This window comes from Bos indicus, chromosome 8 (genome assembly GCF_029378745.1).
Source record: "Bos indicus isolate NIAB-ARS_2022 breed Sahiwal x Tharparkar chromosome 8, NIAB-ARS_B.indTharparkar_mat_pri_1.0, whole genome shotgun sequence".
NCBI classification, from domain to species: domain Eukaryota; kingdom Metazoa; phylum Chordata; class Mammalia; order Artiodactyla; family Bovidae; genus Bos; species Bos indicus.
Window position 1 is genome coordinate 52,036,775 of NC_091767.1, and position 12,500 is coordinate 52,049,274.

At 41.4% G+C, this 12,500-nt stretch overlaps 1 protein-coding gene across 5 annotated transcripts in view; it reads left to right on the top strand.

Annotated features, from left to right (window-relative positions):
• PCSK5 (proprotein convertase subtilisin/kexin type 5) overlaps positions 1-12,500 on the top strand; it is a 519,845-nt gene that overhangs the window by 211,754 nt on the left and 295,591 nt on the right. For all 5 annotated transcript variants that reach the window (XM_070794669.1, XM_070794670.1, XM_019966083.2 and 2 more), the window contains exon 8: positions 8,255-8,467. In XM_070794669.1, coding sequence (XP_070650770.1) covers positions 8,255-8,467 — 213 coding nt within the window. The remainder of the gene's footprint in view (positions 1-8,254; positions 8,468-12,500) is intronic.

Here is a 12,500-nt window from a genome sequence, read left to right on the forward strand (position 1 = left end):
GAAGAATTCTGTATTTGCAGCATTGATTGATTATTCTTTACGCTAGTCTTTGACTATATAACTATAAGCGTCCTTTTAGAAAACTGAGCTAAAGTCCCCTTGAGGTTCCCTGAACTCAATGCATCATGCTGCTCCTTCATGTACTCGAACACAAAGAATATGGTGGAAAGACCCTAAATGTAGATACTTAAGTAGAATTTAAAGTGGTGGCATTTTACCAGAAATGCTTGCAGTTCTCGTCACCAGCATCTGATACTACAGTCATCATCATCAGGCTTTCTGTTTCTTTGAAAGGAAAGTCAGCTGCGTGTGGTATGCTCAGGAATCATATAAAATGGATTTTCTTTTGTGCATGGTAAAATGTATATGATCACTAATAATTACATCTGTTGTTTAGTCGCTAAGTCATGCCGACTCTTTTGAGACTGCTGGGCTGTCCATGGGATTTTCCAGGCAAGAATACTGGAGTGGGTTGCCATTTCCTTCCCTAGGGGATCTTCCCCACCCAGGAATTGAACCCATGGTTCCCGCTTGGTCTCCTGCACTGCAGGCGGGTTCTTTACCACTGAGCTCAGGTTCAATTCCTGGGTGGGGAAGATCCCCTGCAACAGGAAATGGCAACTCACTCCAGTATTCTTGCCTGGAAAATCCTATGAACAGCCCAAGGGTCACAAAAGAGTCGGGCATGCCTTAGCGACTAAGTGACTAAACAACAGCAACAAGAACTGTATCTGATATTTTCAGTGTGTTATTAAAGAGCCAATAGGACATTTAAAAGTGCTTAATATATATGGCTTAGTGACCTATTATGTATACAGCAAATCAGAATATGGAAAACTGATGTGGGGCAGAAAAGATGGGTGAGGTTGAGATGGAGAGGAAGAGAAGACAATGAAGTACTATCGATTGAGAAAAGGGAGAAAAGACAGAATTGCAGAGAAATAGGTTATCATTCACAAAAGCCTTCTTTAACTGCATTTGTATTTTCAGACTTTTTCTCTCATCAACCATTCTTTGATAGGCTAAGTAGCATAAAATGAGATTGGTAAAGACACTCCCACAGAGTGTTTTTTGTAAGTCAGTCTGTGAATATTTAGATGGTCCTTCCACCAAATCCAATTTCCTGCTACAGGAGCTGTTCTGAAAGTGGACACATGAAAGTGGGGATGGAAAGATTGAGAACAGCAGCAGGAGAAGGCTTTGGAGCCATGGAGGGCTGAACCCCTGCAGGTGCTGGTGGAGAACACTCTGTTGTTTGTTGGCTGCCTGGTGAAATTGTCTTTGAGAAGCTGTTGCTGTCCATTTTTAAGCTTTTTTAATCCTAGAGTTTTTGCTTGGAAACCAGTGGGTAACAGCCTGAGTCTTGCTGAGATAAATCACAATTAATGACAGTGTTATTTTGTTTTTTTGTCTGCAACTCATGGCATGTGGGATTTTAGTTCCTTGACCAGGGATCAAACCTGCACCCCTGGAGTGGAACAATACTGTCTTAGTCATTGGATCACCAGGGAAGTCTGACAGTTTTATTTTAAAATGCTTAGAGTCATTCCTCTGTTTGCCTTAATAATCCTGAGAACACGATAACTAAACATTCTGAACACAGAGCAGAATCAAGAGAAACCTGTATACTTTGTACATTGGGCGCTATACCATTATGAAGTAGTTCATAAAATCAGTCCAGTGTGCTTATTTCCCAGGGGAGGATGCTGTGGCTGGCACAGGTAGTACCTCAGCATAGGATTGTTCCCAACAAAAGCAGCACTTAATCCCTAGATTCCTCACCGTCAGAGGCCACGTCTCCTTCTTTTACTCATTTAAAAACATCTCATATATATCTGCCTCATTTACTTCCCTTGGGCATTTGTGGGGCTTGACCCACCTTATTCCCTGGGTCTTATTCCATCTCATATAATTAATTTACCCATCCTCACCTTGCCCAGATTCACTGATTGAAGAAACAAGTCTTGGGCTTTAGTCTTTCCCAAAGACATCTACTCGCGCATCTGTCCCATGACTATGTTCTCCTGGTGTCTTCCCAGAGAAGGCTTCCTCCCACCAAGTTACATCAATGTAGTCTCTGAGGCACCAGAAGTTGTGTTCTCCTGATTTGTTTTGAATTGTGGGTTAGATTTCTTTTCAGATAACATTTAAGAAAACTTCATTTTGATGTGACTCATTTGTCCTAGTGATGATCGTGACTCAAAGATTTATTAAGTATGACTTTAAAATGCAATATGTATGTATTTTAAATTCTGAAACAAGCATCTTCTTTGTTGTTGCTACTGTGTTGCCTTTACATCATGATTCTAAACCAAAACTAATTTTTCAGTGAACCTAGCTCTGTTAAGGAACAGGATTTATTTTGGAAATGTTTGTCAGAGTACTTTTGAGCTTTCAAAAAGATGAAGTTCTCTCTTCATATCTTAGGTACTGAATAGTCATAGGCGTCCTTGTCTTTCTCCAGCCTCTTCCAACCTGAAACCCCTTCCTGGTGAATCATGGATGGAAGAGCTTCTGTAAAGGGAAGTCTTCTGCAGTCTGCTCTCACTGATGTGCAAAGATCAGAAAAGGGCAGGCAGCAGAGCACTGAGGGGCTTTGGTAAAATTGGGTATCAGGCTGTACTTGAAAGACATGGCCCTTCAATGAGAGTTCCTCCTCCTCCAGTTGTTTTATTGTGTCTATGTCTCTTCTTGTCAACACATACAGATATGGAGGTTCTGATCAGACTTGTTAGTCTCCCTTTCCTGTCTCCGTCCCACTCTCCTTACATTATAGTGTGCCCATTACTTAATGTTACTCACGTTTTTATCTGTAAAAATGCATATCTAATTGGCTTGAAATTAACTGATAGATGTGAAAGCATCCAGCACAGTGTCCTGGCACGTCTTCTGTATTGCCGGAAGGCTCTGGTCATTTAGTCATGCTCCTGAAGAATGCAGCTGACCCTTGAACAACACAGGTCCACTTTGACATGGATGTTTTTTTAATAGTAAATACTATATGGTAAAGAGACCCAGATTTGATCCAGAAACACATACGCAATTAGATACACAATGAAAGAGAATATTTAGCATTTGATCAAATGGGTCCTGCATGGATTTCACAGTATATTTTACTGTAAATTTACTATCTTTTGACTTGGCACTCATATTGGAGGGCTTTTCTTTTTTTCTCTCTCATTCAGAGTTACCAGTTGTAATCATAATACTTTACCACAGTGTAAAATAATGTTATTTTCTATACTTTGGGAAAATATGTCTCAGTATATTTTTCTCTTTAAAATCTTCTGCCCACCTTCCTTTCTCCTTATATCCACATTAAGATTTAATTCTTAAATTACTCTGAATTTCGGAGAAATGTCCAGATTTCTTTTTTACCCCATATGTTTTGGTTTTCCAAATATTGCACACTAATGAAAATTCCTTGTGCATCTGTAGTAAATAAACCTTTGAATTACTAATTGTTTCAGATTAGCCCCCTAGATCTTTAGCAGCTGTCTTTATGGCATTTTCAGCCCACAAATTCAGTCTGTTTATTTCTGGGACTTTAATCATCAGCCATACACACAGGCAGAGAGGTCTGGTTGCCTGGTAGACAAAGTGAGGGCAGCGTCTGAACGTGCTGTAGCCTGGGGGTGGGGAGGGGGATCTACGCACCCTTTATCTCCTCCTCTCACCTGTGTCATTCACTGCCAGACTGCCAGCAGAGAATGCCACAGCCTGGGGGCCTGAAACAGCACAAATGGATGTTCTCACAGTCTGGAGGCTAGAAATCTGGAAGTCCATGATCAGGGTGCTGGCAGAGTTCGGTTCTGGGAATGCCTCTCTCCTCAGCTTGCAAACAGCTGCCTTCTTGCTGTGTTGTTAGGAGGTCTTTTCTCTGTTCACACACTTTGGTTGTCTCATCTTCTTAAAAGGACACCATCCTGTCATCCTGCCGACTCTTCTGACCTCATTTAACTTTAATTACCTCTTTAAAGGCTCTTGTTTCAAATACAGTCTCCTCAGGGGTTAGAACATCAACATATGAATTTGAGAGGACACAGTCCAGACCCTAGCACAGCTTAAAGAGGAAGCTACGTCTTCCAATAGACCCTCCAGCTCTCCTCTCCCCTTCTTTCCACAAGCTTCCTGCTCTGGGATACTGATCTCTATGGGCTCCAGGTCCTCTGGCTTCTGGTGGCGTCCAGCCAATGGGTACATTAGTGGAAAATGGGGGAGAGGGAGGAAAAGACGGGGTCTTGCTCAGTGCATAGTCCCCTGGGCTCCTTCCCTGCAGGACCAACATGGGCTGGCACATCCCTTGACCAGTTTTCAGCTCCGTTTAACCCCACAGTCTCCGGTTTTTGTGACTCCCTCTCTATCTCGCTCCCTTCAGGCCCAGGGATGTGGTTGTGAGGTGACTACAGACTCCATACCCTCCTCCCCTGGAGTTTGTCTTTACCATGCTCAGCTTGATTTAAGCTTTGGGTCTGGCATTAGTGAGCATTTCTGAGTCCCAATTTGCTCATCTGTTAAAAAAAAAAAATGATACAGACTTGAATTGTGCAGAATTATTGTGTACAATAATAATAAAAAGCAGAGACATTACTCTGTCAACAAAGGTCTGTCTAGTCAAAGCTATGGTTTTTCCAGTAGTCATGTATGGGTGTGACAGTTGGACTATAAAGAAAGCTGGTGTCAAAGAACTGATGCTTTTGAACTGTGGTGTTGGAGAAGACTCTTGAGAGTCCCTTGGACAGCAAAGAGATCCAACTAGTCCATCCTAAAGGAGATCAGTCCTGGGTGTTCATTGGAAGGACTGATGCTGAAGCTGAAACTTTGGCCACCTGATGCCAAGAACTGATCATTTGAAAAGACCCTGATGCTGGGAAAGATTGAAAGCAGGAGGAGAAGGGGACAACAGAGAATGAGATGGTTGGATGGCATCACCAACTCGATGGACATGAGTTTGACTAAACTCTGGGAGTTGGTGATGAACAGGGAGCCCTGGAGTGCTGCAGTCCATGGAGTCGCAAAGTGTCGAATACGGCTGAGTGACTGAACTGAACTGATTGTGTACAAACAGAAAAATGTTTGTACAGTGCTTGACGTATAGAAAGCCTCTGTAAGTGTTAGCCTCTGTGGTTTTTAGGGCACAATGAACCTTCTATGTATAAAATTCCTGTTGATCATAAAACAGAAATTGTCTCTTAAGAATTAGCCCTGGATTGTCAGTCTTAATGGAGAAATAAATGGGTTTATTTCTGTTTATAAAAATCCTACGTGGTCACAGTAGGATGGTATTAATAAAATTCCTTTCCAATCTTATTGAGCAGGAGAAATTCTATTGCATTGTCACCTGATGGTAGCTTTAAACATATCACTGTATTGCACATTAACTTCATGGCATAGACAAGCACATACACTTCTAAACTGAGATTGTACAAAATCATTTTGTATCCTACATTTGTCATGATATTACAACACAAAAGTATCTTCCAAATGTTGTCTTACAAAATAGTTTTTTTTTTATTTTTTGAGTCACATAATAACAATGCTTTTTATTTTATTAGTTCTTTTAAATTGGAGTAAATCGAATATGTTTTTCAAGATGTTTTCGTTGACGTTTATACATAAGCACGCAGTCATAATTTTATATAGATATATAAATGTGATTGTGCCATATGTGCTTTTCCATCATTTTGTGGGTGTTAAGCCATCATCTGTTATGGGGCTCTTTAAACCAGGTAAGTTTTGGCATCATCTCAAGCATTCTGTTGACTGGTCAGGTAAATCTCCCACATGACCATGCTTTTTCCTGATGACAGAGCTCCTCAGTGTGTGATGGAAAGGACAGATGTTGGTGATGAAATGGGACTTTCTTCTTCTTCTCTGGCTGCAATGTAATGTATCTGAGATACAGATACGGGTCAGTCACCAGAGTTTCTCAATATTGCCGTCCATATCACAGTGAGGAGTAATTCCCTCTAGAGAATTAGAAGCATTGAACAAAATCCTTCATTTATGATATCTGGGTGATTTTTGCTTCTTTCTCTATGTTTCATGAATATTTGGATGGGAAATTGAAGGATGGTAAACTGGGCCCAGCTGTCTAGTGGCAGTAACATCCAGAAGTCTCTCCCCCCTCTCTTCATGAATTTTTCCCATTCCTCTGTAGTCATATTGCATTTTTCCACATTGAAGGACAGAAAGAAATCTATGCTCAGGTCAAGTCAAATCCTGTCATAAATATTCTATTCCTTGAAAATTCAAGGTCAGGGAGAGTTTATCAAAGATACTCCAGATTCTTTGTTGTCTCTCTTTCTTTGGCTCTATTTCTAGAAATTCCAGGATAACACACTAAATACTCTGAGACCAGAAGACTTGGGGCCTGGAAAGAAATTTAACCATCACTAGCTTTGTGACTTTGGTTCTCACTTCCTAATTACAAACGAGCTTCCCACGTGGCACTAGTGGTAAAGAATCTGCCTGCCAGTGCAGGAAACATAAGAGATACAGGTTTGATCCCTGGCTTGGGAAGATGCCCTGGAGGAGGAAATGGCCACCCACTCCAATATTCTTGCCTAGGAAACCCCATGGACAGAGGAAGCAGGCAGGCTACAGTTCATGGAGTCACAAAGAGTCAGGCACAACTTAGAACACACTGTTGTATTCCTAACTACAAAATGATAGGTTTGGCCTCGGTTCCTCCAGCATGCCTTGTAGATTTGATATGGTAAAATTTCTGAAGGATTGAGCTATAACTGTTCTGAGAGATCTTCAATTTGGCTTATTTATCTCTTTTCTCTGGAAGATCTCATCTTATATAGAAAAATAATCAATACATCTATGTTCTTTGCTTGTTCTCCTTACTTACGTTATGACCCTAGGAAAGTCTTTGAGTTTATGCCAAGTTTTGTAAGAAAAACCAAAAACTTCTTGGATCTGGTTGAAGAAGATATCCACAAGCAAATATGTTTGGAAATTACAAGTCATGCCACCCTTTTAGGGCTTTGCAATGAATGGTCACTCACCTAAAGACTATGAAGTTCTGCAAAAAGGAAACCTGTTTAATTTGCTTAATTCAGTTTCCCAAAGATATTTGATCTTGAAATTCTTATATTTCTGGTAGCATCTATTAGCATCCTTCATAATTAATGTCCCTGCCATACATAGAGGAGACACAGCTCTAGAATGAAAGACATTGTCCCAAATTCTGCCCTTTATTGACAGTGTGATCTCAGAGTAAATACGTTACATTACTTCTGTACACCTCGCATTGCTAATATATCAAATGAGGGTATATAATAGCACCCACTTCATGTGGATGTAGATTTATAGGAATATCATATGACTATAAAATGTGACTAATAATATGCCACCTCTGAGGTCTGGCTGTCTGGGTTCAAATTTTGTCCTACCATTTACTGGCTTGTGACCTTAACATTATTTCTGTATCTCAATTCTTTATCTCAATGAGGGGGACAAACTTTGTACCATTCTCACAGTCACTGGAGGAATTCAGTCCAATTCATGTAAAATATTTAGAATGGTGCCTGGCCCACGGTAGGTATCTAGCAAATGTTAGCCCTTATTATTGTCATTGTTGGTGCTCTTGTTACTTCTAGGACTGTATCAGGTAAAGGGGATTATTTTTGTTTCTTTTTGTTTAGTTGGGATATAGTTGACATTAGTTTTAAGTATTCAACATTATTGATTCAATATTTGCATACAGTTGTGAAGTGATCAGCACAGTGAGTCTGGTTGACATCCATCACCATACATAGTTGCAGTATTTTTCTTTGTGATAAGAAATTTTAAGATATACTTTCTTAGCAACTTTCAAATGTGCAATATAATAGTATTAACTATAGTCATCAGGCTGTACATTGCATTTGGATTATTTTCATTAAAAGCAAGCCCTCTAACCTCAGAAAGCAGCTCAGATCCAGCATATTATTAATAGAGCATCATGTGCTGTGCTCAGTCATTTCAGTTATGTCCAACAGTTTGCAGCCTATGGACTGTAGCCAGCCAGGCTCTTCTGTCCATGGGATTCTCCAGGAAAAAATACTGGAGTGCCCACCCAGGGGATCTTCCTGACCCAGGAATTGAACCCATATCTCTGACGTCGCCTGTATTGCAGGCAGGTTCTTTATCCACTGAGCCACCTGGGAAGTATCATACCCCTCCTGCAAATGCTTGATTCTGCTGTGTTGATATTGATCTTGTCTTCATGCGGAATCTGTGACCTATTTCTGTTTGTGCGCAGGGGCGGAGAGGCCTCGGCTCGGTTTTTGTCTGGGCGTCAGGAAATGGTGGAAGGAGCAAAGACCACTGCTCCTGTGATGGCTACACCAACAGCATCTATACTATCTCCATCAGCAGCACAGCTGAAAGTGGAAAGAAGCCTTGGTACCTGGAAGAGTGTTCATCTACACTGGCCACAACCTACAGCAGTGGAGAGTCCTATGATAAGAAAATAGTATGTACCATTTGCTTCTCTGGCATGATTGGTTTATTTATCTTGAAACACAAAGGGAGAATGCATACATTTATATGCACAAGTAATATATGGAAATAGAATGTTAAATTAGCTAATTACTTCCCTGGTGGCTCAGACAGTAAAGAGTCTGCCTGCAATGTAGGACACCCAGGTTCAATCCCTGGGTAAGGAAGACCCCCTGGAGAAGGAAATGGCAGCCCACTCCAGTATTCTTGCCTAGAAAATCCCATGGATGGAGGAGCCTGGCGGGCTATAGTACATGGGGTCTCAAAGAGTCAGATTCGACTGAGCGACTTCACTTTCACTTTCTTTCAACACAAGTATTTGTAAATGCAACCATTCTGTTACCAAGTCATTGAAAAGCCTTTCTGGGTCATTTACAATCCAGCATTGAATGTGGCCTTAGACATGATTAAGCCTCAGTTTTCTCAAAGACAAATGAGTGGACCACATTCACCCTGTGAGTTAGTGGTAGAGAAGAGACTGGGTGGAATTCTCAGCCCAGTTCCCTATTACTCTGTCCCCATACTGTCTTTGAATTTCAGTTTCAGATCTTTGGTTTCAAAGTAGATACAACGAATTCAGTGTGACCTAAACCTATATCAAAAGTGTTTCTCTAACACCAGCACAAAGTTTGCCTGAACAAAAAGCACAGTAATCCTGTGTGATCTGCTTACCAAGATGCCCTCCTTATTATGCAGATGGTAAAATAGTTAAGAGTTCATGTTTGCAGAACCAGCCTGCTTAGGTTTCATTGACTGTTGAACCGTTTGCTAGCTGGTACCTTTGGACAAATTACTTAATTTTTCTGTCTCAACATCCTTAACTGTCAAATGGGGACATTTGATAATATGTAGTTCACAAGGTTTATTTCAGTGATTATGAGGAAGTAGATAAAAAGTGCTTTGTACACTGATCCATTGGTGCTCAAGAAAGATCTGACTTTGGGGATGTCCCCACTCAGTATAGCCGACTCTGAATTTCAGACACCTTTGCACTGTCTTCTTTTCCCGATCATGATTTTGCAAAATGTCTCAGGATTTGTCTTCTAAAGTGAAGCTGAGCTGCTATGTCTGAATCTTTTTAGCATTTAGCCAATACCCTGCTTTTAGATCCCAGGATTCATATAGGTTTGAGTCACTCTGTGATGCTCCCTCTTGCTTTATACAGTGCTAGAAATAGAGGTGATAGGCTACTATGTCTACATGTAATTCTTCATCCATATCCATTTGGTTCCTCTTGATTCCTGATTATTATAGGCTTCATATTTGATTTCTCAGCTACCTTTGCCTATCCTCTTATTTTATTTATTTGTTTGGTTGAGTTGGGTCTTGTTTGTGGCATGAAGGGTCTTCATTGCATCATACAGGATCTTTCCTTGTGGCACATGGACTCTTTAGTTGTGGCACACGGGCTCACCAGTTGTGGCACACAGGCTCACCAGTTGTGGCACACAGGCTTAGTTTCCCCATGGCGTATGGGATCTCAGTTCCCCAATCACGGATCAAGCCCACGTCCCCTACATTACAAGGTGGGTTCTTAACCATGGGACAACTAGGCAGTCCCCTTTTACTATCTGCTTTAGTTACATTTTCAGATTGATTTAAATAAAAGCTGCCTACCAATATGGATATAATACATTCTTTCTCTAATACCTTCATAACAACTGGATTAAACATATTCATATAAATTCCCCTGAAAGTACTTCCATCATTCATCAATAAACATATTCCACAATACAAAGTAAAATATGAAAGGAGAAAATACAGAGATGACAAGTTTTGAAATATCATGGCTTTTTTCATGGGAAATGATGCTCTATGGTATTTTACCTTCATAATGGAAATGCTTTCATCTAGGAATATTTCTTTGGCTTCCAAATTTGCTTATCTTTCAGAACTCATTGGAGAAGGCAATGGCACCCCACTCCAGTACTCTTGCCTGGAAAATCCCATAGACGGAGGAGCCTGGTGGGCTGCAGTCCATGGGGTTGCTAAGAGTCGGACATGACTGAGCAACTTCCCTTTCACTTTTCACTTTCATGCATTGGAGAAGGAAATGGCAACCCACTCCAGTGTTCTTGCCTGGAGAATCCCAGGGACGGGGGAGCCTGGTGGGCTGCCGTCTCTGGGGTCGCACGGAGTTGGACACGACTGAAGCGACTTAGCAGCAGCAGCAGCAGCAGAACTCGTGGTCAAGGCCCACTAATACTGAGTGGCATCTATCAGTTCTGCATCATGGAAATCCTGATGAAACTCTCTGGAATAAGAATTTTCTTCTCAAACTTCCAGAGTCTGAATGCATCTTAAGGTATCTCACCATTGCCTCAAAGTAAACATGCCTATCTAGTGCTATTATTTCCTGTGAGATGGTTGTGAGAAAGGTGTTTTTAAGTTCCATAAATACCTTCCTTTAGAGAAGCTTATAGTCCAGTGGGCAAAATATCCAGGAAGAAGGAAGGGTTGCCTGGATCCAGGTGGAAGAGCACAGTGCAGATAGAGGGACCTCGGAATCACTGCCCAGAGATCTACTGCTTACACTCGACCTCCTAGGGCCTTTCATCCGTGTCTCCTGTGATTGTGTGGCAGCTGCTATGTCCCCGATTGACTGGGTGGTCATTTAGGATTCTCCCACGGATGGACAAATCAATCATTCTGTGATGAAAAATAGGGCTTGAGAGAAAAAATGGACACCATGAAATAATGTCAATATCCTTGATTCGGTCATATTTCACTTTTCCCTAGTTGCTACTGATATCAAGACCTTTACTGAGTCACTCAATGTATAAAGTTATCTATGTAACTTTTACTTGGCTCTACCTTCTGTTTAACCTCTCCCATTCTCATGGCAGCCATTTGTTAGTAATTCTTCTGTAACCAATTCTCAGAATCTCTTATTTTGCCTGAATCTTCAAATTACCCTTCATTGGACAGGAGTGCTGTAGCTGTTTCAAATTAAAATCTCTAGCTGCAGACAGACCACTCAGTGGCTAAGTAACTTTCCTGGAATCTTGGTTTCCTTATCTGTAAAACGGAGGTAAAGCCAGTACCAACCTCATGGATTTTCATGAAGATAACAAGATACTGAGCATAAGATATTTGCATAGCTCCTATGGCAGCAAGCCACCTAGTAAGTGGCTGGTATCCTTGTTCCGTAAGTCAGGGTAGCTTTCTGCATCATGGGAACTGAGGCTGGTCATTATTCCAGATGTTGTTAATGGAGGTGCTTCATTTTTCCAATCTGTAGAACCATGATCTGCTCCATCCACCCCGTAAAGAAAGGCGCTTTGAAGGTGAACAATGTTGACTAACAGTTTGAACATGAGTTGGCGGCAGCATCAGCCTTTGGGGGTCCAGCTGCCCCTTTCCCTTCTAGATGTCAGAATGACAGATAATCCAGCTCTGCACTTGGGGCCTGTTCTCCACCGGGCTTTGAAAAAGCTGCCTCTGGTCCCTCAGAGATGCCCGCATCCTGTTAGTGGCATCTGTGATTGAGTGTTACAGGAACAGTGTCTCCCTTTGTTCTGGGGCTCCCCTCCCCAGGCCATCCATTTCCTTTTGTAATTTGTACCTTCTCGAGAAGAGCACAGTTGTCATTCTTCATTCATAGAGCACCTTTGTGAGTTGAACTGAGGCAGCCGCTGAGGATCCAGGAGAGAGGAAAGGTCTCACTGCTTCTGGGAAAGCACTTTTGTTAAATAAATTTTACTTGTCTTTTTAATGGTGTTCAAGCAGGAGAACCTTGCCCTGAGTTTCAGAATGTAGCCCAGTCTCCATCCCTCGTTTTCCTGCCGTCACTATCGATACAGTTGTGGACCTTAGTATTCCACTCATGCTTTAATAGATTGAGATCAGTGTTGGCCTTGAACCTTACTACAGCAAGCGAAGCATCCAGAGTGTCAAGATTACTATGATAAGAAGCTCCCCTATAAGCTAAATAGAAATCAGTGGAAATGACTGGCTATTATGAAATAATGTTTTTCTTAATAACACCATATCCATTTTATTCCATG